Below are 25,253 nucleotides of genomic sequence, written 5' to 3'. Positions count from 1 at the left end.
GGGAAGGTTCCTTGAACGACCACGGAGTCGTAATATCTTTCCTATTTAGTCACTCGCCAAGGGCACACAGTAGTAAGGGGGCGGCTGGAAGGCCAGGCCCCGGACTCTTTGCCCTTGCGCGCCCTTTGCCGCTGGACACTGAGTGGGCGTGGCCGAAACACGCTCCTCCTCCTCCCACCCTCCGCTCCCGCGCGCTTGGTGCAGTCCAGGTACTTCCATACACCCGCGGGAGGGAGGGTGAAGCTGCGTAGCCGGCGTGGACCCCGCGCGCGCGTGCGCGCGCCCGGGCGAAGAGGTTCGTGGACGGTTCCACTGCCTGGGGCCAGAGGGGGGGCCGCGGCAGGCGGCGCGAGCCGCAGCTGGACCGGGACCCCCGGCTGCAGCGGGAGCGACGCGCCGGCCTCCCGGTGGGGGTGGAGCCCCGCCGCGGACCCAGGTAACGCCCGGCCTGGACCCTGCGCCTTGCGCCCCAGGCGCGGGGCCAGAGAGACGGAGCGATAGGGGGCGGCCGCGGGCTGGCAGTGTAGCACAGGGACATCCAGCGAGGCCGCTGCCTGCGCCCGCAGGGCCGGAGCTCGCTGTCCCGGGACCCGGAGCCAGAGCTGCTCCGCCCGGTAGGTCTAAGAGCCCCAGTACGGGAGGCCCTGGGAACTACGAGTCCCAGCGTGCCCTGCGCCCCACTCATGCCCCGATCGCAACCCCTGGCGAGTGTCGGCTTCGGCTGGGCCCCAGGCGTCCGGGACAGAGCTGCAGTCCTTTGGCCTCGTCACGACTGCCCCACTTTACCAACGCTCCTTGTCCCAGCCTCTGGGGATCCAGAGCGACCCGAGCCCTGCCCTGGGGCGGCTGCGGGTCCGGGGAACAGACCGCCGCGCGCCAGCGGCTTGGTTACTGCTTTGAGGGCGTAGGAAGGCGGGGACTCCAGAGGGTCTGTGTCTTGTCCAAGGTCACACACCTTCTGTTGCCTGAGGGCTATTAAGCCCGAGTCGAGATGGTGTCGGGGTGGGAAGGAGATGTGGGTGTAGGAAACTGGCCTTGGATAGAGGGAAAATGGGGAATTCGGCTGGACTCATCTCTCCCTGGGTCTGCCAGGCACCCCCACTCTTACAGCCCCCAATTTTCATCACCGGATGATGTGGTGATGGTACCTGCTCCTTCCTCTGCAGACCCTGCGGGTTCCAGTGGTGAGAGCTACAGCGGGGAGGTAGTCAGAAAGGGGAGCCCCTCCCAACGCCCTACCCTCAAAGCTCACACATTCAAGCGCAGACCCAGACCCAGAAAGCCAGGCAGGTACCGCCGAAGATGCACACACAAGTGAGAGCCACTATTTACTCATTGAGGTAGGTATAATCGCCCCCATTTTACACCTGGACAAACTGTGAGCCTCATAGAGGTGGTGACTTCCTCAAGGTCACCAAGCTGCTAAAAGGCAGAGCCAGGGTCCAAGCCTCGGTGGGCTGGTTTCAGAGGCTCTGTATTTAACCATCAGTGTATGCCTGCCCCCTCAGTAGCCTATAGGAGATGAACAGCAGTGCTACACACACTAAGTGCTCAGTAAATGTCATCTGTCATTAGTGTTGTCATCATCCTGGTTTTACAGATGAGACTGAAGAAGAGTGAGACCACATAAGTGACCAAGTCTCAAAGCTGGAGCCAGAGTGCTGCAGCCCTGGACCCAGACCTGGGAACACCTTTACAGACACTCTGCCCTCCCCCATATGCACAAACAGCCTCTGCTTTTTAGGGGAGACAAAGCTTGGGGCTCAGGTGTGTTCAGGCCTGCCCTGAGCAGAGAGGACTTGGCAGGGGGCCTGTCAACCCCCAGCCTGGAGCGTGAGGCTCAGGTCTGATGCCCTGGGGTAGCTGGGAGGTCTGTGTCCTGAGCTGGCTTTACCAGGCTGTGTTGTGTGTCCCTGGATGGTCCCTCAATCTCTATGTTCTGCCAGCTCCACTTGGGAAGGCCCTGCATCTGGAGGAGAGTTTGAGGGGTCTTAGAAAAAAGGAGTGGAGTACTTTCTGATCCTGATGGAGGGAAGGAGGCAGCCAGCTGTCCAGGTCTTAGGTAGGCAGATGGAGCAGGGGAGGGCTCCAGAAGGAACCGATGACCCCACCTTCTTCCTGCCTGCACAGAATCCCTCCCATCTCCTGCAGAGGAGGCCTGGAAGTGGAAGCTGGATTGTAGCATCCAGTACTTTGCACTCGAGGGACCAGGATTCAAATCCCTCTCTGCTACTCTTCCACTCTGGGACCTGGAGAGTCTCTTGCCCCAGGACATCTGTGCTTTTGATTATTGAGCAACACTTGGGGACCCTGTGTTGGCATTTGCATTGCATGCACCAAACTTAATCTTCGTTTAAAATGTGATCCCAGGTTTGCCCCTTGATGGCTGTGTGACGGTGGGTGAATCATATCCTCTCTTGCCCAAGCTTCTTGGAGCAAACACTGGTACCTAGCTCTTAGGTCATTGGAAGGACCAATGAGATGATCAGGGTAGGACTTGCCCAGATCATGCAGAAGACTCTAGAACCCTGATTTCTCCACAGAGCTTCGAGGCAGATGCCTGGGCAAGAGTGAGCCACCCCCACCTGGGCTACACTTCTGGGATCTGTGGCAAGGGGAGTCATTTCCTTAGCCACTTTCCTCATCTGTGTAAGGTGAAAGTAACAGAACCTGCCTTCAAGGGAGTGGGGGTGGGGTGATAAGAATGGGGCACAGAGTAGGTATGCAGGCCGTTGGGCCCACGTTGGGGTTCCAAAGCATAAGACTTGTCAGTGAACCTGAGAGGAAAGTCCAGACTTCTGGCTTCTCTGAGAAATCTGGTAAAATTGAGCCTCCCTCCCTCTTGCTCCAGAGTGATTCTGCATGCACCCAGCAAGGTTTTTCAGAGGGAGATGTGTTATTGGCCTCCGGTCCTGGGGGGAACCCAGAGGTCTGTGGGAATTTACTGAGGGCCTCCCAGGGGCGTAAACTAGAGGGTCATGCATGAGAGAACACAGGGCAAGGATTTCCTGGCCCTGAAGCATCAGGGGCAAGGAAGGGCAATACAGAGTCCCTTCCTTGGGCATCCAAGGAAGTGTGAGCCAGGCCCTGCTGCGGGTAGGGAGAGCAGTCCCATGGAGATACCTTCTGCCATCCTGATGTGGTGTGATAATAGTCATGCCGTATATTGAAGAAGCCAGCAGATGGTCAGGAGAGGCTCCGAGGAGGCAGCCTTTGAGCTGAGCCCCGAAGGTTGAGCAGGGTTTGGCCAGAGGTGAGTAGGGGTGTTGAGGACATTTTAGACTGAGAGAATGGCACAGTCAGAGGCTTGGTGGCTTCAAAGGAGTAACTGGATTGTGGAGTAGTTACTGGAGTCGCTTTCTGAGGGTGGGGAGTGGTAAAGGATTTTCACATTGTGGCCTCGGGCAAGTCACTTCACCTCCTTGAGCCTCAGATCCTCAACCATAAAATGAGACTGGTTACCCCGTGGTGTCTGCCTCTCAGTGAAGGCTGAATGTCAGTGCAGTTAAAAATGCTGTATCCTCTTCCGCCAGGAGGAGATTCTTTATTTATTTATTTATTTTTGGCTGTGTTGGGTCTTCGCTGCTCCGCACGGGCTTTCTCTAGTTGTGGCGAGCAGGGGCTACTTTTAGTTGCGGTGCGCGGGCTTCTTGTTGCAGTGGCTTCTCTTGTCGCAGAGCACAGGCTCTAGGCGCGCCGGCTTTGCTAGTTGCGGCACGCGGGCTCAGTAGTTGTGGCGCATGGGCTGTAGAGCACAGGCTCAGTAGTTGTGGTGCACGGGCTTCGTTGCTCCACGGCATGTGGGATCTTCCCGGACCAGAGATTGAACCCGTGTCCCCTGCTTTGGCAGGCGGATTCTTAACCACCGTGCCACCAGGGAAGCCCAGGAGGAGATTACTGAGTGAGACACGAAGCAATCACGACAGGGTTGTGTGCAAATTAAATGGCATGAAGTGAAGGTCAGGGTGCGTCTAGGCCTGAGTTCAGAGACAGAGGAGTTCAATACAAGCTAGAGACTTCACAGCTTCCTATAAGAGGTGAGATGGGAGCAGAGCCTCAAGGGACAGAGAAGAGGAATGGATTCGTAGAAAGGAAGAGAGAGAGCATCTCAGGCAGGGAAGGCCAGAGGGAGCACTGCCATGGTCATGGGAGAGAGGCTGGGGAGAGGTGAGCCTGAAAAGTTTGGTAAGGGGGGCTTCCCTGGTGGCGCAGTGGTTGAGAGTCCGCCTGCCGATGCAGGGGACACGGGTTCGTGCCCCGGTTCGGGAAGATCCCACATGCCGCAGAGCGGCTAGGCCCATGAGCCATGGCTGCTGAGCTTGCGCGTCCAGAGCCTGTGCTCCGCAATGGGAGAGGCCACAGCAGTGAGAGGCCCGCGTACCGCAAAAAAAAAAAAAAAAAAAAAGTTTGGTAAGGGAAGCTTGTCTTGTTAAACAGAGCCCTGAAAGCCAGGCATTAGGGAGCCATTGCAGGTTCTATCCCTACACAGGCAAGCAGGGGGGTGGTCTTAACAATGTAGGCACTTTGAATGTGGGAAGCATTTTCTGATTGCTTTTACAGAGTGAGAAAAATAAAAGGTTGGAAGGGATTTAGGAGAAGGGAGAGTTGCTGATAAGGAGATGGTTAGAGAAACGCAACCCCATTTATTCTCATGCACACGTAGTTTAACTATGATGGATAGAGTTTGGCATTCCAGGTAACGTCTGTAGCACTGCATCATGAACTTGATCTTCTGTCCTTAGAGATATGCAAACAGCGAGTGGGTACCATTTTCAGTCATCGTGTTGCTGGCTGCCATCCACATTGTGGTGTCAGATTGTTGCTGGTCTAAACAACACTTGGATAAGCATGTCTGTTCCCCAGCTTCCTTCTGGATTGTTTCCACTGGATACCCTTTCCAAAGGGGGATTTCTGACTCTAAAGGAACACAAGTTTTTTATGGCTTAAAATATTTAAAACATACTCTTTCACAGTAATTTTCTTTAGAATTTTCAGTAGGTTATACTGTATAGAGTTTTTCTTGTTTTGTTTTGTTTTTAAGGAGCAAATGTACAAAAGCGTATACAATAAAAAGTCTATCCTGACCCAGTGCTCTCCTCCAGTTCTCCCTGAGGACAGTTATTAATCAGTCTCCTGTATATCCTTCCAGGAATATTCTATATACAGATACTGTATATATCCAGTTTTTAAAAACATTGATACTGTTATACTCTGTTCAGTATCTTTCTTTCAGTTTTTAAATTTGGGATTATGAAATATACCAAAGAAGCATAGAAAATCACACACACACACCCAGCAACCCCACCACACAGGCTTAACAAATGTTTTAACATTTTTTGCTGGTATCTTGTTTAGGGCTGTGCTGGAGGTAACCCTATGTCAGTGCAGCTGCATACAGAGGAGTCCAGTTATTGATTATATGCATAATTTATTTGACCTGTTCCCAGCTCCCAGCTTTTTTTTTTTTTCTATCGATGTAGAGATAATACCCCACTTTGTATAACGTCTGCCTGGGGAGGCGTCGAGGCAAAGGGGAACGACGCTGGGCTTTGGCTTGGGTTCAAGTATCTGCTCGGCCACTCTTCCTCGCTTTGTAACCTGGGGTGAATGACACCCCTCTTGAGTCTCTCTACCCATCTGTAAAATGGGCAGGTTGTAGTAATGCGTCTCATAATTGCTAGGAGGAGTACAGTAGAAAACTAAAGACTTCATTGGGTTTAGTTCCCCAATCCCCCTAAGCAGGGAGCTCTCCGAGGCCTCGCCTAGAGCAATTAGAGCGCGGGACGACTGCTGCTCCAGCTTCAAACTGTTCCCCGCCCTTTTCCCGGGCCACGCTGGGGGCGGGGTGTTTAAATGTCTCTGTGACGTCAACGGGAGCCGGGCCAATCCTTCCCGACAAGCGTTAGCTTATTTGCATGGGTTGCCCATTATTGGTTCGTTGGGCAATCCAGCCCCTCCCAACTTTTTAAAGCCACCGCGCAGTATAAACAAGGAGATGCGAGGAGGCCAGGCCATGATGTCATCGCGGCGCAGTAGCTTTCGGGGCTGACGTCATCTCCGGGGAGGTTGCCGGCCCAGGGCTGTTAGAGCCTTCCTAACCACTCGGACTGGCTTAAGAGCCGCTGCTGCCCTGTCGAAGGTCAGGTCCATTGCACTTGCGTCCCAGGCGCCGTCCCAAGGAGGGGACCATGACACAGTAAGTCCGGGCTGCGGCTCTCCCGGCGGGACCCACTTATGTGGCGGGGAAACTGAGCCTCAGAAGCATGAGTGATTTGTGAGTTTGCATAGCAAGTTAGAGTTACAGCCAATTTGTCTTGCTTACCGCGCGGTCTCCCCTCTTTAGGTCAGACCATGTGGCCCCGCCCCTTTCCTGTGATGGCTGCGGGCACTTTAAGTGAGGAGGTGGGGGCGAGAGGAGGTTTTAAAAAAAAAAAAACTGCCTTCCAAGATGGCGGCCCACTAATCACGTGCCGAGTCTCGGCGAATGATTGGCTCTTGGCGCCCCCGAGGGGCGGAACTCTTAGCAAGGGGCGGGGCCCTCGCGGGGAGCAGTCGGCTACTGTTTGCCGGAACCTCCCGGCGCGCCCCCGCGAGCCCCCCTCCCGCCCGGCGCGCGACCCCGCCGCTTCGAATGTTGTGAATCAAATGTGGGGTTTGTTACATTCCGCTGCCGCCGCGGACAGTTCTTAAAGGGCCAGTCGCCGGCAGCTGCGCAAACCCGGCCGCGTCCTGCGCCGCCTCCCGCTCCCAGAGGGCCTGGGCCGAGAGACTGACCGCGCGTGGGCCTCGCGAGGCAGACGCCCGGCGGACGGACAACAAAGAAAGAGGGCCCCGGAAGGAGCCGGACTGCCCCCGGACCGGGGGGGTGGGGAAGGGAGCACATTGTTCCTCAGGGCGGGGGCTCTTAAAGGGTCCAGGCAGCACACTCCCACCCCCCCACCCCCGCCTCTTGCCCAGCTTGGCCGTCCTAGATCGGGAACAAAGGAGTCAACGTGTGGCCAGGCGGCCGAAGGTGAGTCGGGGCCAGAGCCCCCAGCTCCCGATTTCCGCATCCCTGGAATTCCTGCCCCCCACTTCCCCTGGGACTGAGGGCTGTGATCTAGCTGGCTCTGCAGGAGTTAATTACGGGCAGTCCGGAGGGGAGATGGCGAGGCCTCTAGAATCCGGGACCCCTCCCCACCCCCAGCGCCCCCCAAGGCTAGGCCGAGTCTCCCTTCTCCAGAGGCAGAGCGCTGCGGTTGGAGAGGAAGGAGCCGCCCCCTCCCCCTGCCGCCGCCACTTCCTTTGTTGTTGCTTTTGTCTCACGCCGAGCACATGGTCCGGGATCCTCGGCTCTTAAAGTCACAGCGCTCTGGCCCCGACGCCGCCGTATGGCCTCCAGCCCCCGATGTCCCCCCGAGCCCGGCACAAAGGAGTGAGAGGGGGATGAGGGAAGCCCCTCTCTGGGCGAGTATCTGTACCACGTCCTCCCCACCCACGTCCCCAGTCCCAGGGAGGGATGGCTGAGGAAGCTCCCCGAATCCCGCAACCTGCTCCTGGCCCACATTGAGGAGGGGCTTGCTCCTCAGGGACACTGGTTTCCTCCCCCAGTAATGTGACCACCTGGTTTTTTGCGTCTTGCCTCTTGTGGCTTTATTTGGGAGCTCTGGGAAGGAGAGATTTCCACTCCCATTTTACAGTTGTGGCAACTGAGGCGCACAGAAGGGAAGATTTCCTTGACCAAGGTCACCCAGGGAGTCTGGGCTGGCCAACAACTCTTAACTCGCAGCCTGGTGGTCCTGCTCTCAGCTGCCTCCAGGCACCACAGTTAGGGAGCTCTGCTTGCCCACCAGTCAGTGCTGGGCCCAACCCGCCTCTTTTTTGAGGGGTGGGAGGGGGGCTCCTCAGCCTGCCTGAGTCTGCTCCTGTTCTCAGGGCCTGACTTAGCTTATCTGCAAAACAGTCCCTGTACCTGCAAACAGCCCCCAGGCCCAAATGATATGTCAGGATCTCCCTAGACCAGGATGGGGATAGGAACTAGGGAGTTGGCTGCCTCCTGGGCGAGGGGGTGGATGCAAGGTGCAGTCCCTGCTTCTGGGCGAGATTGGATTTAGGGACCCTCAAGACCCTTTTACGGAGACCTCACTGAGAGCCCAGCACAGAGGAGGTGTGGTGAAAGGCAGAGCAGTTAGGTGGTGGCCTTGTTGTTTGACCTTGAGCAAGTTGCTGCTCCAGCTCTGGGCCTTACTTGCTTCTTTCCACAATAGGTCTAGTCAGGATGCCTGAAAGAGAAAGCTCCCCTGATCTCCTTTAGGGCCTGCAGTAGAGAATTGGCATTAGGTAATTCTTGAGGTTACTGATGGTAATGAGAGTCAGGGGTTGAGGAAATCTGGGCCTAGCGGGCCAGCCAGGACTAATTCTGTCCTTCTTTGGCTTTGTGGTCTGCAGCAAGTTACTTTCTTTCTCCTGGTCTCAGTTTCCTCAACTGTGAAGTGGGTGAGTTTCCCATGGGACATCTCTGTCTCCAGTCAAGAACCAGGGTCCCCTCCCTTGCCAGCTGGGAGACGATATTCCCTGAGGGAGGCATGTTTCCCAGCTGCCTCCTGCAGAGCTTAAAATAGCATCTTTAAGCTGCTTGGGGGGTGGGAGTGAAGGTCAGCCTGTTGTATTTTCTGATAGTGATCGGTCACACCTAAACTTTACAAATCACTGCAGCAGCCTTTAAGCAGTCTTGGGAGGTGATTATTGGGCTATTCCCATTTTACAGATGAATAAACTGAGGCTCAGAGAGGGGAGGCGATGTGCCCAATCCTCAGCCAAGACTCTGGCCAGAAGTCAGGGTATTGTGTGTAAGAATGCAAGGGTCAACACTGTCATCTTTGTCACCGTCAGTCACAGCTAGAGGCCTTCTGTCTGGTGGTTGGGTTTCTCGGCTCCTTGCCACTTCCTTTCCTGAGGTGTGGGTGTCCTTGAAGAGGCTGGCCAGAGCAGATTCCCATGGGCCTAGGCCTCTGTGATTCTGCACCCCTGAGCCTTGACACTGCCCGGACTTCAAGACAGCCTGGCACAAGAGGAGCAGTTGAGGCCACTGCCATGTCCCAGTGCACTCACAGCTCCAACTGACTGGCCTTGGACCTCACTTCTCTGAGCCTCAGCATGCCTACTTCTGAAGGTTGCTATGAGGACTTATCAGGATGGCACATGGGAAGTATTGTATACTCCTCATAGGCAGGACTGTGGGCTCCCAGGATCTCAGAGGTCAGTTAGAACAGAGGTTCTCAAGCACCTGCCTCTGCTGTAGAAACTGCTGGGGAATTTAGTAGAAATCTAGGTGCCCTTGTTCCCCAACCCTCCAAAGATTCTGATCCAAAAATCTGGGGTGGGTCAGGAGTCTGTTGTTAAGTTATTTAGGGGTTTCCTCTGAGTCTCTCTTGGCCTTTGTTTGCTCGGCTGGATTATCAGCAGGAATCAAGGAGGCTGTGTGTGTACACATGAGTGTAAGGATATGCACTTGGCCCACGCTGGGGGCTCACGACCCCAGTCACCTGTGGTGGGCAGGCAAGGAATGGGCCTGGGGTGGCCTGGAGAGAAAACTCATGCCCAGAGTGAGGTGGGTCAAGCAGAAATGAGGGCCCAGTGGGACCAGATTTTCTGCTTCCTTCCCCCCGCCACACACACAACACACTGAAAGGACAGATTTTTTTATGTCCCAGTTTTTAATCATTGGCACTAACTTCACTGCTGCCAGACATGGCCTTAGACCTATGTAATTGGCTCTCCAGTGAGCATTTACCACATCGGGCCTGCCCTGTGCTGGACACAAGCTGGTCACTGGGCCCTGCCCACCCCTCTGCCAAGTGCTGGAGCCCAGGTTGGGTAGGAGAAATGTGAATTTCAGCTCTACTGTGGCTGTGGCCTTGGCCCTGTGCTGTCTTATCAGGTGAAGAGCCTCCCTTTCAGGCTCATTTTGAAAGTCAGGGCCCATGCACGTAAAGCCCAGCACAGAGGAAAGGAACAAGGTGTTGAGGGGACAGTACACCGGTTCCCTAGCTGTGTTAGCAGGGAGGTGACACTTAAAGCTGGGTATGAAGGAAGCATAGGAGTTTTGTTAGATGGAGGCAGGGTTCCCTGTGGCAGGAACAGCCAAAGGCTGGTCCTGTTGGATGCGCCCTTCAGCATTGCAGGGTCTGACAGTTTCCAGAGTTTTCCCTGGCAGGGCCTCATTCCAACCTCTGGAGTTAATGAGTGGTCCCCCCAACTTTCCCCACCTGGACCCTAGCTCCTGCCCCGCCCCATTCTCACTCAACTTCCTCCCTTAGGTTTAGGTTCTTGCTTCCTCTTTTCTCAGCAAGCCCCACCTCCGACTTGGGGGCTGTGTTGGGTCTGGTTTGCATGCACTCCCCCCACACACAAAGGGCCTGGCTGCACGCCAGACCCACCAGTTCACCAGAGGTTGACTTCCTTCATCACGTCCTGCCAGAACCCTTGGGCTGGACCCCTTCCCATCAGCATCAGTGTGCAGCAAGAGGCTGGTAGTCAGCCCACCTCCCAGCTTTGACACTTATTGTGAGGCCTTGGGCAAGTCCTTTCGTCTCTGAGCCTCAGTTTTCTCTTCTGCAAAATGAGGCTAACAGTACCTTACTTGAAGAGTAGGTGAAGTCCCATTTGGGTAGGCACTGTGGGAACAGATTATGAAAAGGAAGTATACAGTCAGCCCTCTCTATCTATGGGTTCCACATCCATGGATGTAACCAATTGCAGATTTAAAATACTTAGGGAAAAAAATTCCATAAAGTTGCAAAAAACAAAACTTGAATTTGTCACTTACATAGCATTTACATCATATTTACATAGCATTTACATTGTATTAGGTATCATAAGTAATGTAGAAATGATTTAAAGTCCATGGGAGGATGTGTGTAGATTATATGCAAATATTATACCATTTTATATAAGGGACTTAAGCATCCTCGGATTTTGGTATCGTGGGGGTCCTAGAACCAATCCTTCGTGGATACTGAGGAATGACTGTACTGACTTGGCTTGGACTGGGAACCCCGAGGGCAAGAACCAAGTCAGAACCTCTCACCTGTTACTAGTGGAAGAACTAGGCCCCAGGCCTGTTTGCAATCCATCTTGAGCCAACCAGACAGAAGGGAGGAAGCTGGAGTCCCCTCAGGAGCCCCAGTTACCTAGAGGTCAGAGTTGTAGATCCCCACGCCAGGACAGGTTTTCCTGGAGACCCCACCCTGAGGGGGCCTTACCAGAGCCCCCTGGCCTGGAAGCATGCCGGCCAGCCCTCTGAACTTACCCTGAGGCGGACCCTGATCTCATTTCACAGCGCAGGAAACTAAGGCCTGGACTCCCTGCAGGCCAAGCCTGAACCCTAGTGCCAGAGCGCAGCGCTGCCTGGGGAGCCCAGGGTGTGGTGGGCATCAGTGGCCTCTGGAACCAGGCTGCAGAGGTTTGATTCTGTCTCCCCGACCCCTAATGGAGCAAGGGACTGGACTTCTCTGTACCTTAGTTCCTTTGTCGGTTTGCTTCCTAGGGTTGTGAGCCCTGGCCCAGCCCCTCCACCCCTCTGCCTCCCCTGATGCAGCCATGGGCTCTGGCAGTGACTAGGTGGCCGCCCTCTGCCCCTGTGGGTCAGCGGCGATTCTCTGCAGGACCCAGCAGCAGCCCAGGCCAGCTCTGGGGAAGGTAGGAGGGAACCTCCCAGTCCTGTGGAGCCCGGAGCCCCTGGTACTGGAGCTTTCAGCCTGGGCTGGGGCACAGGGGCCAGGGGTGGTAGGGCACAGGGCCCTGAGCTGTCTTCCTTCCCCAGTGGGTAGTGACCTTGGCTTCTCTCCATGCTCTGTGAATGAGCGGCCCCCGTCAGTGCTACTGGGGCTTCCTCTCTGTGGTGCAGCCCTGGCCGTGAGGGCCCCCTGGCCAGCCCACCTACCCAGGATGAGCGCTTACCCTCCCAGCAGCCGCCGACCCGACCAGCATACCTCCCCGTAGAGGAGCGCCGAGCCTCGGCTCCTGCCGGCGGGAGCCCCCGAATGCTGCACCCAGCCTCCCAGCAGAGCCCGTTCATGGTTGATCTCCACGAGCAGGTAAGCGGAACCCCCATGCCCACGCCCCGCTGCCCCTGGCCTCTGGCGAGCCAGTCTGAGGAGCAGAGGGAGCAAGCCCTGACTTCACCTTCACCAGAGCTGGCCCGGCAGGACTTTGCTTCTCACCTGGGGGCAGCAGAGTGGCCTCCCTACAGTTCCTGGGTCTCTCCTCCTGCAGGTGCACCAGGGACCTGTCCCTCTGTCCTACACAGTCACCACAGTGACGACCCAAGGCTTCCCCTTGCCTACAGGCCAACACATCCCTGGCTGCAGCACCCAGCAGCTCCCAGCATGCTCCGTGATGTTCAGCGGGCAGCACTATCCCCTCTGCTGCCTCCCGCCCCCGGTGAGTGAGCGCCTGGGCCTCCTGCCCTGCCCCCAGCTGAAGGCCCCAGGCACAGGCCAGTGTCGGAACTGAGCTGAGCTTACAGCGCCCATCCAGGCTGTCAGTGTCTGCTCGGCTCCAGGCCACAGCCCTGTCCAGAACGGCATATGTGCGTTCACGTCCAGTGGGAGGGCACTTCAGAGTTCAGGGACCTCCCTGCTCCCAGTGCCTGCTTTATGGTTTGGAGTGGTAACTGTGGGTCTTAAGAGCAAGACGTCCTGCCTGGGAGGCCTAGGCCAGGCATGGGTGGTCCAGAGGCCTTTGATTGGGACCGCTCGCTGGGTGGAATGGCCCCTGGCCCAGCCACAAGCAGACCCAGCCCAGAGCCCAGAAGAACATTCTCCAGCCTCTGCCCCCTTTCTCAGCAGCTGATCCAGGCATGTACCATGCAGCAGCTCCCTGTGCCCTATCAGGCCTACCCCCACCTTATCTCCAGTGACCACTATATCCTGCACCCTCCACCGCCAGCCCCACACCCCCAGCCCGCTCATATGGCACCTCTTGGGCAGTTTGTGTCGCTGCAGACCCAGCATCCACGTATGGTGAGTCTGAGCGATGGGTCTGATGCTAGAGGGGATGGCAAGTGGGGCAGGGAGGTGGGGGCTTTCCTTGTCACTGACTCTGCTGACTCACCCCTGCTTCTTCCAGCCCCTGCAGCGGCTCGACAGTGATGTGGACCTGCGGGGGGATCAGCACCCCCTGGGGAGCTTCACCTACTCCACCTCTGCCCCGGGCCCAACTCTGTCCCCATCCGTGCCCCTGCACTACCTGCCCCACGATACCCTGCACCAGGAGCTGTCCTTTGGTGTGGTAAGTGCCACTCCCCACCCAGGATCTAGGGTGACCGGGAGACAGGCCCATGGCTGACGTGCACCTGGCCCCCCTCTTGCAGCCATATTCCCACATGATGCCCCGGAGACTGAGCACCCAGAGATACCGCCTACAACAGCCGCTCCCGCCACCACCCCCGCCGCCTCCACCACCACCGTATTACCCCAGCTTCCTGCCCTACTTCCTGTAAGTACCTGTACATGTGCCCCAGAGCTGTGGTGCCCTGTTCTTCTGGGGCCTCTAGTGGTTAGAGCCAAACACAGCCCCGTGGGGTCCCGGGGCCTCTCGAGCCACCTAGCATCCCCGCCAAACCATACATGCACACTCACGCTCACCAGCTGGGCTCCCTGCCCTACTGCGACATCTTGGGACAGACACTGGGGTCCCTGGTGTGAACAGTGCAGAGTTCTGGGCTTTGTTTCATGGCGGGAGTCGGGAGCAGCTCTGCGCCCCTTACGCCTACTGACCTTGACCCCGGGCCCGCGTACCTATCTCCCCCTAGCTCGATGCTGCCAATGTCACCAACAGCAATGGGGCCCACCATCAGCCTGGATCTTGATGTGGATGACGTGGAGATGGAGAACTATGAGGTCCCGTGGAGCCCTGTCCTGGGAGGTGGGGGCATGGGGGACTTCCAGCCCTGGCTGCCACTGACCCTCCCCTCCTGCACACGTCCAGGCCCTCCTGAACCTGGCAGAGCGGCTGGGAGACGCCAAGCCTCGCGGCCTCACCAAAGCGGACATCGAGCAGCTTCCATCGTACCGCTTTCATCCTGACAGCCACCAGTCAGAGCAGACGCTGTGAGTGCCCTGCGCCCCCTCCTGTCTCTCTGTGAGCACAGATGCGTTGCGGTCTTCCCAGGGTAGCGCTTCGTGCTCTGCCGCGAACCTGCCCTCGCCTTCAGTGTGCGGGTGACGCTCTGTGCCCTCCTCCCAGGTGTGTCGTCTGCTTCAGCGACTTCGAGGCACGGCAGCTGCTCCGGGTCCTCCCCTGCAACCACGAGTTCCACACCAAGTGTGTCGACAAGTGGTTGAAGGTAACGTAGCCACGCCCGCTCCCAGGTGTTCCTGGTGTAGTGAGGGAGGAGGGTGGCCTGGAGGGCTTCCCTTCGTGTCCTCTTCAGCATCCAGAAGTTCCGGCTCCACTCAGGGAGCCAGGTCCCCACCGGGCAGCAGAACAGCCCCGGATGGGTTGGGGGTCCGGTGAGAGTGGAGCCTGATGTGCGGCTGCTCCCCCCAGGCCAACCGGACGTGTCCCATTTGTCGGGCTGACGCTTCCGAGGTGCCCAGGGAGGCTGAGTGAAGTCCACAGCCACCCAGGAGAACCCTGCCCAAAGCTCTGGAAACTCCGGGGGCCCCGGAAGGCCGAGGAGGGCGTGGCCCAGGCCTGCCCTGCCGTTCCTGCCTGCATCTCCAGAGCTGGTGCCAGGGTCAGCCCGAGAGAAGCCCCTGCAATAAGCCCTTGCATTTGCCAAGCTCCAAAGACTCCCTCCCCGTTTGCCCACCAGTCTAAAAGACGCCCGCCAGGGAGCGGCCTGAGAGTCCCTAACTCAGTCTCTCCTGTTTGCCCTCGGGTCTGTCTCCTTTTCTTGCCGGCCCTGGGAGCCAGGGGTTCATTACCCTCGTGTGGCTGGTGGAGATCCTTGGCCCCGGGATGGGCAAAGGGGGTGCTGTCCTCGGTCGCCTGGTCTCTTGCACTGAAGTGGTGTGCTCTCTGCTCAGGTGGCACTGACAGGCGTGGACAGACAGTGGCAGGAGGCCAGTGGGTTCTCCTGCCTTGACCCCAGACAGACTCAGGCAGCCAGCCCCACCCAGGTTGCTGTGGGGTGGGGCTGGCTCCCTAGAGGACCCTCACCTCGGGTACAACATTCCTGCCCCAAGCCCAGGCTGGAGGGCATCAGAGCCAACCTCCCGAGCAGGTGGGAGGCAGGCCCTGACCCGGGACGGCATGTATCCTGAGGGGGCCTGGACCAGGCCAGGGAGAGTGATTTCCTGTGTTGCTGGTGGCTGCCCCTGCCTGGCGGTGACAGGGCCCAGACCCATGCTCCATCTCCCCTCTCTGTCGTTTTGCATGAATGTGAGGAGCAGCAGTTTTTGTTTATTCATTTGGCCCAAAATCGCGTGTAGGATTTGAGGGTGTGGATTTTTTAAACAATTTCTTTTCTTTTGGTTTAATGGGCGGGGGGGTGTATAGGGACCAACCAGGACCAAGTGCCCAGGGGCAGGGAATGGTCTGGTGGTGCCGCCTGGTCTGCATGCATGTGCGCGGCTGGGGCGGGGCCAGGCTGGGGCGGGGCCAGGCGGCTGGCGGTCATGGGTGGGGTTGGGGGGGTGGGGGGGGTCTGTGCTCAGCTGATAACTGCCATGCACTGTACTGCACACGTCCCCAGAGCCTACCGGGACCGTACGCTTTTCAGGGCATTTCTCCCTCTCTAGCCAGGGCCTGTCTCCCACCTGCCTGGGCGTGTCTCCTCCAGGGAAGTCCCAGGGGGACAGGGTCCAAGGAGGGTGTGGACCCCGCCTCCAGGGGCCCCCTCCCAGCCTGAGCCCTGCCCTCCAAGACCTGGAGGAGCCCCCGGAGGGTCTGGCCGAGCTCCCTACCCTCACCCACCCGGGTCCCATTCCGTTTCTTCCTCACCCCCCGCTGGGGTTGCTGCGCCGAACGAACCGCGTGTGGGGCCGGCACATCCTAGCAGGCAGCCCCTGGCGCCTGCTGCCTCAGGGATGCTCCAACCACCCTCGTTCTCCCGCAGCGGCCCTGGCCCACCGCCTCCCCCCAGCCTGCCGTGGGGCCCCATCAGCCTGGCCCCCACCCCATGGAGAACCCAGAGTCTTACTGTATATAACTCCAGGTGACATTTCTATATTTATAGCAGTGTTGAAACCCCACCTGTTTTACACAGAGAACTACCCTCTCCGACCCCCTCCCTTCCCCACCCCCCAAAAAAAAGGTTTTCGAAACCCTTAACGGTTCCTGGGGCAGGTGGAAACAGGCTCACGGATGGTGTGTTGACTGCAGCAGTGATTCCAACGAGCAGCTATTGGGGGGGAAACACAACATTTAAAAAAAAAAAAAAGTTTAAAAAAAAAGATTTATAAAACAATTATTTAGGATGTTTGTGATTTGCCGACCTTGCTATAGATGCCATGTTACCAATGATTTCCTGTGGTGGGGGCTTGTCATTGTTTACTCTTTTATTTACCAACTTCTGGCCTAGGCATGACAGTGGGTGCTGTCCCCCAGCCCTGGCTGGGCCCAGTGCCTGTATTCTGTGTTAGAAAGGTCTTTTATATATATATATATATATATATATATATAAAATTACATATATATATATAAATATATGTAATTTGGGGGGCCCTGTTCCTTGCACATTTTACAGTTACCTCATTTTTCCCATGTATGTATTTGAGAAAATGCTAATATATAGAGAAAAAAATGGTTCTTAAAGCTTAAATGTGTGGTTTTCTCCATTCCATTGAATTCACATTGGTTTGTAGCATTTAACATAACTAGTATGTTGTATTATATATGTGTATACTGATTGAAATTTTTAACAGATTTGTACTTTTTTTAAAATGAAACTTGCTAGTTCTGCTTGACCAAGTAGTGCAATCATTATTTTTTTTAATATTGTTGCTGATTTCAGAGGGATATTCACTAATAATAAATGTATGATGTATATCGAGTACTGCCCAAGCTGCCTTTGGCCGCCTGTGTTCTCGTCCTTTTGATGGGAAGCGCGCGTGGGGATGTCGGTCTGAGGGTGGGTAGGGGACAGGGAGGAGGGGGGCAGAAAAGATTGTTCTTCGCTGTGGAATCTTGGGGGAAGTGATACCTCCTGATGGAAAGGGATCTACGGGGCCAGTTCAGTGACAGCTTGCTCCGGGCCACACTGCTTCACGGGCAAATTAGGATTCTGTTGGCAACCGACAGGATTCCATCTAACTGGTTTGAGGGAAATGGCACTTAACTAGTCTGTCATTTAAGTTCTGGAGGGAGGTTCTGCTTCAGCCTTGACCAGATGGGGCTCAGGCATGTCCTAAGGAACCAGGTTTCTCTTCATCTTACAACTTTGTTCTGCCTGGTGCTTCCTGGTACCTCTAGCTCAGTTTCTTCTAATTTAGCATCATCTCCATGCAAAAACTGTTTTTCCCCCCCAGTAATTCTAATAATTCCTGGTCTGGAGTCTTGTTGGACCAACAGGTTGCACGCCCATCCCTGAAACGTGTGCTACCGTTAGGGAGCTAGAACAGCATGACTGGCCCAGCCTGCATTACGTACCCACCCACCCATGGACCCCACTGAACCTATAAGGATTTGAGCCCCTGATCCTCAAGCTCAGTGGGGACGAAGGGCCCGAGAGCCACTAAAGGGGCCAGACTGGTGACGTGGGTACGTTCCTCTTCTCCATGGTGGCGTGTGGTATGGCAGGGCTGCCCGCTGACTTGGTAGTATGTCAAAGCAGCATGGTCAGGGGCAGGAGACCTGTTGTGCCTGTGATGCCACTATCTGTGACCTTGGTCAGGGGACTTCTCTTTCAACCTTTGGATCATCGGCAAAATAAGGGTCAGACTCAGTTGAGCGGCTCCCTAAGTGTGTTTCAGATAAAGTCTCGTGGAACATACTGGAGTTTGTGCAAAAAAGGACTCTGGTAAGATAAGTTTGGGAAATTCCATGTTGAGAGTAACAGCCTATATCGCAGGGCTTTTCTGAGCCTTGGCTATGCTGATGTGTGTTGTAAATCTCTAGCAGTGGATACATACTCTGGGCAGCATTTCCTACATTGGGCTTCTTTGGCCACATGCCAGGCCAAGTTGCATTCTCTGGAACACACTGAGGCATGGTGCACTAGATGAGCGGTAGGAGCTGAGTTCCCAGTCTGAGCGAATTGTCAGATGGGGAAGTCGCTAAGCTTTTTTTCAGTATTTCAAAAAGCCTGTAGGAAAGGAAAATCACAGATCGTATCAATGGATGCAAAAAAAAATTTTTGGCCAAAATTCAACATTCATTCATGATAAAACTTGACAAGATCATCTATACAAAAACCTACAGCTAACATCATCCTTAATGATGTGAAAGACTAGGTGCTTACCAGCCCTGAGATCAGGACAGGCAAGGATATCTGCTTTCACCAGTTCTATTCAACATCATACTGGAAGTCCTAGCCAGCACAACAAGGCAAGAAAAAGGAAATGAAATTAGGAATGCAGATTAAAATGGAAGAAATCAAACTAACTCTATTGTAGATGATATGATGAAGATCTATGTAGAAAATTCTAAGGAATCTACAAATAACTAGAACTAAATGAGTTCGTCAGGTCATAGGATATAAGATCAATATACAAAAATTAACTGTATTATTTCTACATACTAGCAATGAACACATGGAAATGGAAATTAAAAACCTGCTGATACTATTTACAATCACTTGAAAGACAAAAGAAACATGTAAATCTAACAAAACATAAGACTTGTATGTTGAAAACTACAAAACACTGATGAAACAAGGCAAAGACCTACACAGAGAAACATGTCATGTTCTTGGATTGGAAGACTCAGCATAGTAAATTGTCATTTCTTCCCAAAGTAATCTCTAGGTTTAATGCAATTCCTATTAAAATCCAGCAAAGTTTTGTGGGTTTTTTTTGACATATTGCCATGCTTATTTTAAAATTTACATGAAAAGGCAAAAGAAACCAGAGTAGCTAAGACAATTTTTAGAAACAAGAATAAAGTGAGAAGAATCACTGCCTGATTGCAATATTTCACTGAAGAGATGCATTAAGACAGTTTATCAGGAGAGGGATAGACAAATAGATCAACGGAACAGAATAAAGAACCCAGAAATAGACCCACACAAGTACAACCAACTGATTTTGGAACATTCAATGAAGAATAGTTTTTTTCAGCAAATAATACTGGAGTAATTGGAAAGCCATAAGCAAAAAGAAAAAAATCATAAATTTAAAGGTGAAACATGAAACTAGAAGACGTTTAGAAGAAAACAAATGAAAATCTTCACTGGGATCTAGGGCTAGGTGAATTCTTAAGTATGATACCAAAAACTCCATAATGCTCAACATCACTGATCATTAGAGAAATGCAAATCAAAACTACAATGAGGTATTTACCTCACACCAGTCAGAATGGCCGTCATCAAAAAATCTACAAACAATAAATGCTGGAGCGGGTGTGGAGAAAAGGGAACCCTCTTGCACTGTTGGTGGGAATGTAAATTGATACAGCCACTATGGAGAACAGTATGGAGGTTCCTTAAAAAACTAAAAATAGAACTACCATACAACCCAGCAATCCCACCACTGGGCATATACCCTGAGTAAACCATAATTCAAAACAGAGTCATGTACCACAATGTTCATTGCAGCTCTATTTACAATAGCCAGGACATGGAAGGAACCTAAGTGTCCATCGACAGATGAATGGATAAAGAAGATGTGGCACATATATACAATAGAATATTACTCAGCCATAAAAAGAAACGAAATTGAGTTATTGGTAGTGAGGTGGATGGACCTATAGTCTGTCATACAGAGTGAAGTTAAGTCAGAAAGATAAAATCAAATACCATATGCTAACACATATATATGGAATCTAAAAAAACCCCAACAAAATGGTTCTGAAGAACCTAGGGGCAGGACAGGAATAAAGACGCAGACGTAGAGAATGGACTTGAGGACACAGGGAGGGGGAAGGGTAAGCTGGGACGAAGTGAGAGAGTGGCATGGACTTATATATACTACCAAATGTAAAATAGCTAGTGGGAAGCAGCTGCATAGCACAGGGAGATCAGCTCGGTGCTTTGTGACCACCTAGAGGGGTGGGATAGGGCGGGTGGGAGGGAGACGCGAGAGGGAGGAGGTAATGGGGATATATGTATATGTATAGCTGATTCACTTCGTTATAAAGCAGAAACTAACACACCATTGTAAAGCAATTATACTCCAATAAAGATGTTTAAAAAAAGAAAAAGTCCATAAAAGAAAAAAACTGAAACTTGAACTTCATCAAAAATTAAAACCTAATTTGCAAGTCACATATCTGACAAAGGACTCATGTCAGATATATAAACAACTCACAAAACTCAGTGAAAATCAATCCAATTAAAAAACATGGGCAAAAGACATCAACATACATTTTAGCAAAGAGGATATTTATTGCGTTCAACACCATTAGCCATTAGGGATACACAAGTTAAACCACAATAAGATTATTACACCTATTAAAACAACTAAAATAATAGTGACAATGTCAAATTCTGACAAGGATACAGAGAAATTTGATTTCTCATACATTTTTGGTGGGAACGTTAAATAGCACAGCTACTCTGGAATATAGTTTGGCAGTTTCTTTTTTATATTTTAAAACTGTGTTTAAGATATTAATTTTGATGCAGTGTATCATAAATAAGTCAGTAGAGATGCATCTGTGAAGTAAGAGCCGTGTGCCATTGGTTGGTGAGCACTGTTCCAGCTCATCCCAGCCAGAGCGCACACCTTCCATGTTGTTCCTGTCCATTGATTGCTTCCAAATCCAGATGACCAAATAGTCATTGATCCCCAAAGTAAGCTCAAAATAGGTTGGCTCGGCCATTCCCAGCATCTGCACCCCTCTTAAATCCTGGGTAAACCAAGATAGGCATAAAAACCCCCAGCAAGTGGCAACTTGGCCGCTCTTGAAGAGCTGCTGCAGCCCCTGCTCTGCCGCTTTGCCCAGCTTCACCATGGTAATGGCCCAGCATTTTCTTATAAAACTGAACATGCACTTACTATATGACCCACCAACTGCACTCCTGGGCGTTTTATCCCAGAAAAATGAAAACGTGTCTACACAAAAAATATACACACAAAAGTTCAATAGCCATTTTTATTCTTAATATCCCCAAACTGGGACAACCCAAATTGTCCTTCAGTGAGTAAATGGATAAACTGTAGTCCATCCAGATGGTGGAATACCACTTAGCAGTGAAAAGGAATGATTTTTTTAAAAAAAATATGTATGTATGTATGTATGTATTTATTTTTGGGTGGTTGGGTCTTAGTTGGGGCATGTGGGATCTTTTTTTGCAGCACACGGGCTTCTCTCTAGTTCTGGGCGCGCCAGCTCAGTTGCCCCGCAGCATGTGGGATCTTAGTTCCCTGACCAGGGATCAAACCCGCATCCCCTGCATTGGAAGGCGGATTCTTAACCACTGGACCACCAGGGAGGTCACCAGGAATGAACTATTGACACTCGTGACAACTTGGAGGATCTCAAGGGAATTATGCTGAGTGAAAAAAGCCAATCACAAAGATGACATATAATTCCATTTTTACGATACTGTTGAAATGACACCATTAGAGAGATGGAGAATAGATTAGTGATTGCCAGGGGTTGGTTAAGGATGGGGGACTAAGGTGGGATGTGTGTGACTACTGAGGGGTAGCAGGAGCAAGATCTTTGTGGTGATGGAACAGTTCCATATCTTGATTATGGTGAGGTTACATGAATTTACACGGGTGATGAAATTGACAGAACTACACACACCCACACAAATGGGGTATGTAAAACTGGCAAAATCTGTGGATGGTGGCAACGTCAATTTTCTGGTTTTACACAGGATGTTATTGTTGAGGGAAACTAAATGTACGTAAGACCTTTTTGTAATGTTTTTGGAACTTCCTGTAAACCTATATTTATTTCAAAATAAAAAGTAAAGAAAGGGAAATTGGGTAAAGATTCAACATTATGAATCAGAGTAAAATCATATCATCTTTGGGCTGCGATTCTGCTACGTAAGGTGTGGCAGTGGCGGGGGGTAAGAGATTATTGTGGTTACCTCCTTTCTGTCCAAAGCTCTGCCTACCACCAACTACAACAATGCCTGGCCCATGGTGGCCATTTTTTTGAATGAATGAATTGCCAGTAAACTGTGTCTTTATTTTAATAACAGTTGGTGTCATTGGCAACACCTTTCCAAGGGTCACACACTACAAGTTGTCCTTGGAGGGAGGAGGGTGGAGCTCCAGGACTGGATGCTCTCTCACTTTTGGGCTCAGTGTCCCTTGAACTCAGCTTGTATGCTGACAGGTAGAACATTCAGAGTTCTCCTCTGGGCACAGAGGGTGTAACAGTCTAAACATTCCATAAAGGCGTTTAGTTGCCACTGGGTCCTCAAGGCCTGGTAGGGTGCTTAGTTTGTCATTCAGCAAACCTGGCTGAGTGCTTCTGCCCAAAGCCAGGCACTGTTCTAGGCCTTGGGGAAACTCCAGTGAATGAAACAAAGTTCCTGCCTCCCAGAAACTGGCATTCCAGAAGGAGATACAGACAAAATACAAAAAAACAATAGTTTCAAATATAACAAGGGCCATGAAGGAGAATACAGGGAGGGGCACCCTGACATAGCAGTGGTCTTTCAGAGGAGGCAACATTGAGATTACTGAGACCTGAGTGATGAGAAGGAGCTAGTCAGGAGAAGAGCATTCTAGAGGGAGGGGACAGAATGTGCAAAGGCCCAGAGGCAAGAATGAGTTTGGGCAGGAGCACAGGGTGAAGTTGGAGAGGAGGCAGGGGCCAGGTCCCATAGTGTTTGCCCCTCAACACGCCGAGTTTTATTATCTTCGGTTTCCATTTGGGGGCACTGAGGCTATAGAGGCCTGGTTTCTAGGCCCAGTTAGAAAATGCGAGAATCAAGATAGCCTTGTAGTCTCCACTTCTAAATTCTCCAAGTCAGAGAATCTACCTCTGAAAAGCCCGCACGGAGGCCTCCCTTTGGTCTCTTCTTCCCCCTCTTCCAGGCTCCAGGCGAGCCCTCCCCGACTGCCACCTACAACTTCCTGAATGCAACAGGAAGTGGAAGATCTCTGTCCCTTGGAGGGGTCCTTCGGGGGCTGGCAGCCACAGAGGGAGTTTTGTTTATTTTTCTTTTCCATCGTGCCCTGTTTTCACCCCCTTGTTTTGCGTGCTGTTCTCTCTGCTTGGAAGACCACTCACATTTCGTGAGCACACACCACACCAAGTTTTTCTCTCACGGGATCCTTCTTCTGTTTTCTTGACTGTAAAGCTGTTCCTACCTTCCTCATAGTTCCCACTGGGGAAACTGAGGACTGAGGCTCAGAGAGGGAGATGCCATGTGCCCCCTGCTCCCTTTGGCCCATGAATCACACTAAGTTGCCTCAGATGCTTTGAATTCTCTCCTTCTGGTAAGCATGCTCCCTTCCCAAAGCCCAGCTTGAATGTCCCCTCCTCAAGCGAGCTTCCTCAGACCCGTCCCTCAAGCCAGAGGAGGCCACACTTTACTCTGGTTTCCACTGCACACCACGCAGATGGCTCACCTGTTATGAATCCTTCTTGTTGCCCATGACTCTGCTTCACCAGACAAAGGACCATCACATTCGCCACATTCCCAGACCCTAACAAAAGGGCAAGGACACAGTAGGCATCTGTGAGTGTTTCTAAATAGATGACTGAATAAATGAATAAATGAGTGAGCTCCTGGGAGGAAAAATATGTGGGAAGTTGACCCCAGCCCCAGGGCCCAGATGATCTTACACAGGCCCTGCCCTCTCTTTGCATTATCCCAGGGTAGTGAAATTAACTGTTCTCTCTCTCATTATTAATTATTTTTGGTATGATGATGTCCACTCCCTGGCCTCCACTGACAAGCTGGGACACACCCATCATGCTTCACTGTTAATCTGACCACAGATGAAGTGCAGGCTGGGAAAGCCCTCCGAACAGCAGAGGCTCACGGCCAGCTGGTCAGTACTCAAGGCCATGGTAGGTCACCCGAGGGGCTGGCGCCAGGGCCCAGATAGGCCAGAAATTAGCCACATCTGCTGAATATGAATGGATTTATTTTAGCAAATACATAAACATTTTAGGTGGTTTTAACCAAAGCATATCCAGGAAAAAAAAAAAAGCTGAAGCAAATATGCCAAAATATCAATGTTAATTATTTTGAGTGGTGGGAATGTTAATGTTAATAAGTGTTCTTTACACTTTTCTGCACCATTTTAAAAGGCTCTGCCTCTGTTGTATGGGGTGCAACTAAACAGAGAAACCTCAATCTGCTTGCCAGTTATGCTCCAAAGGTGGGAGTCCTTGACATCTGAAATGTGCCCTCTACCTGCGACAATCCCTTTCCCACAACTGCACCCCACCCACCCTTTCTGAAACCTGGACCCCACCCTTTCTGAGGTCTGGCTTTCCATTCTGGGACCTACCCCATAGTCTTTCAACACATCAATTTTTTCCTTAAATTAGCTAGAATGGGTTTCCTGTTTGTTTGCTAACTAAAGACCTCTTTAGAGATAGGTGCCAAAAGGCAAGAGCTGTGTGAGAACATCCAGGTGTGTGCAGCTCTGTGTGTCAAAACTGGTATGCCAGGCCAGTTATGATTTACATCTACTCTCCTGCCAGTACCTGGGTGATAATGAAGCCAGAGTTAAAAAAGAGTCTTGTCAATGTGATTGATTCTGGAAGACTAGAATCATGTGGTCTAGGCACTTGCCTTCCTGGCAATCAGAGGAGTTTGAAAAATTGACAGCACATCCTTTAAACCATTTCTATTGAATATGAGTTTTCTTGGCCTGGCTTTAGGCAGGAAGATGCCTGGTGTGTCTAGGGAACAATCAAGAGATCTGTGTGTGTTACTTAGTGTGACCATGTGGAGGAACAGAGAAAAATGAAGTTATGAAGTTCCATCAGGGCCCTAGAATTGAGGCCCCAACTTCTAGGCTGGGGAACTGAGAGGCTCTGAATGCTCCCAGGTGACCTCTGTTTTCAGAAAGAAATCGGCAGCAGTGAGGGAGGTAGACTAGTAACTTTTTGTGCATATTCCCACCGTGTATTCTGGTCTCAGTCTCGCCTGGGCCCTCAGTTTGCTGAGACAGACTTCTGAGTCTTCCTACACTCTGTTCTGTTCTCTTAAATAGCCATTTTAAATCTCCCCAGTCTTC

General features: G+C 52.3%; 1 protein-coding gene across 7 annotated transcripts; it reads left to right on the top strand.

Moving 5' to 3' along the window:
- The first annotated feature begins 261 nt into the window (after positions 1 to 261).
- RNF44 (ring finger protein 44) lies at positions 262 to 16,992 on the top strand. 7 transcript variants are annotated; one of them, XM_033853592.2, is made up of 12 exons: positions 262 to 436; positions 1,167 to 1,340; positions 11,528 to 11,679; positions 11,888 to 12,077; positions 12,256 to 12,423; positions 12,828 to 13,004; positions 13,111 to 13,272; positions 13,355 to 13,479; positions 13,796 to 13,883; positions 13,972 to 14,093; positions 14,230 to 14,329; positions 14,533 to 16,992. In XM_033853592.2, exons 3-12 carry the CDS (start codon positions 11,573 to 11,575, stop codon positions 14,593 to 14,595), a joined length of 1,302 nt encoding a protein of 433 aa, XP_033709483.1. In that variant the 5' UTR covers positions 262 to 436; positions 1,167 to 1,340; positions 11,528 to 11,572; the 3' UTR covers positions 14,596 to 16,992. The 7 variants fall into 7 exon arrangements, with proteins under 7 accessions (XP_033709483.1, XP_033709481.1, XP_033709482.1 ...); XM_073802819.1 differs by lacking the exons at positions 262 to 436; positions 1,167 to 1,340 and adding exons at positions 4,383 to 6,196; positions 6,684 to 7,012; XM_033853590.2 differs by lacking the exon at positions 1,167 to 1,340 and having other exon boundaries at positions 280 to 436.
- Positions 16,993 to 25,253: the final 8,261 nt, after the last annotated feature.

The sequence above is a fragment of the Tursiops truncatus genome, chromosome 3 (genome assembly GCF_011762595.2).
Source record: "Tursiops truncatus isolate mTurTru1 chromosome 3, mTurTru1.mat.Y, whole genome shotgun sequence".
Classification (NCBI taxonomy): domain Eukaryota; kingdom Metazoa; phylum Chordata; class Mammalia; order Artiodactyla; family Delphinidae; genus Tursiops; species Tursiops truncatus.
The sequence above is the reverse complement of the archived record's forward strand: the minus strand, read 5'-3'. Positions and strand labels throughout refer to the sequence as shown.

Bases quoted from the DNA above. Each gene is read 5' to 3' on its own strand.
- RNF44 (XM_033853592.2), top strand. From the start codon at position 11,573: ATGCAGCCATGGGCTCTGGCAGTGACTAGGTGGCCGCCCTCTGCCCCT. The intron at 12,078-12,255 runs GTAAGCGGAACC...CTCCTCCTGCAG, and splicing joins TGGTTGATCTCCACGAGCAG to GTGCACCAGGGACCTGTCCC. The intron at 14,330-14,532 runs GTAACGTAGCCA...TGCTCCCCCCAG, and splicing joins GTGTCGACAAGTGGTTGAAG to GCCAACCGGACGTGTCCCAT.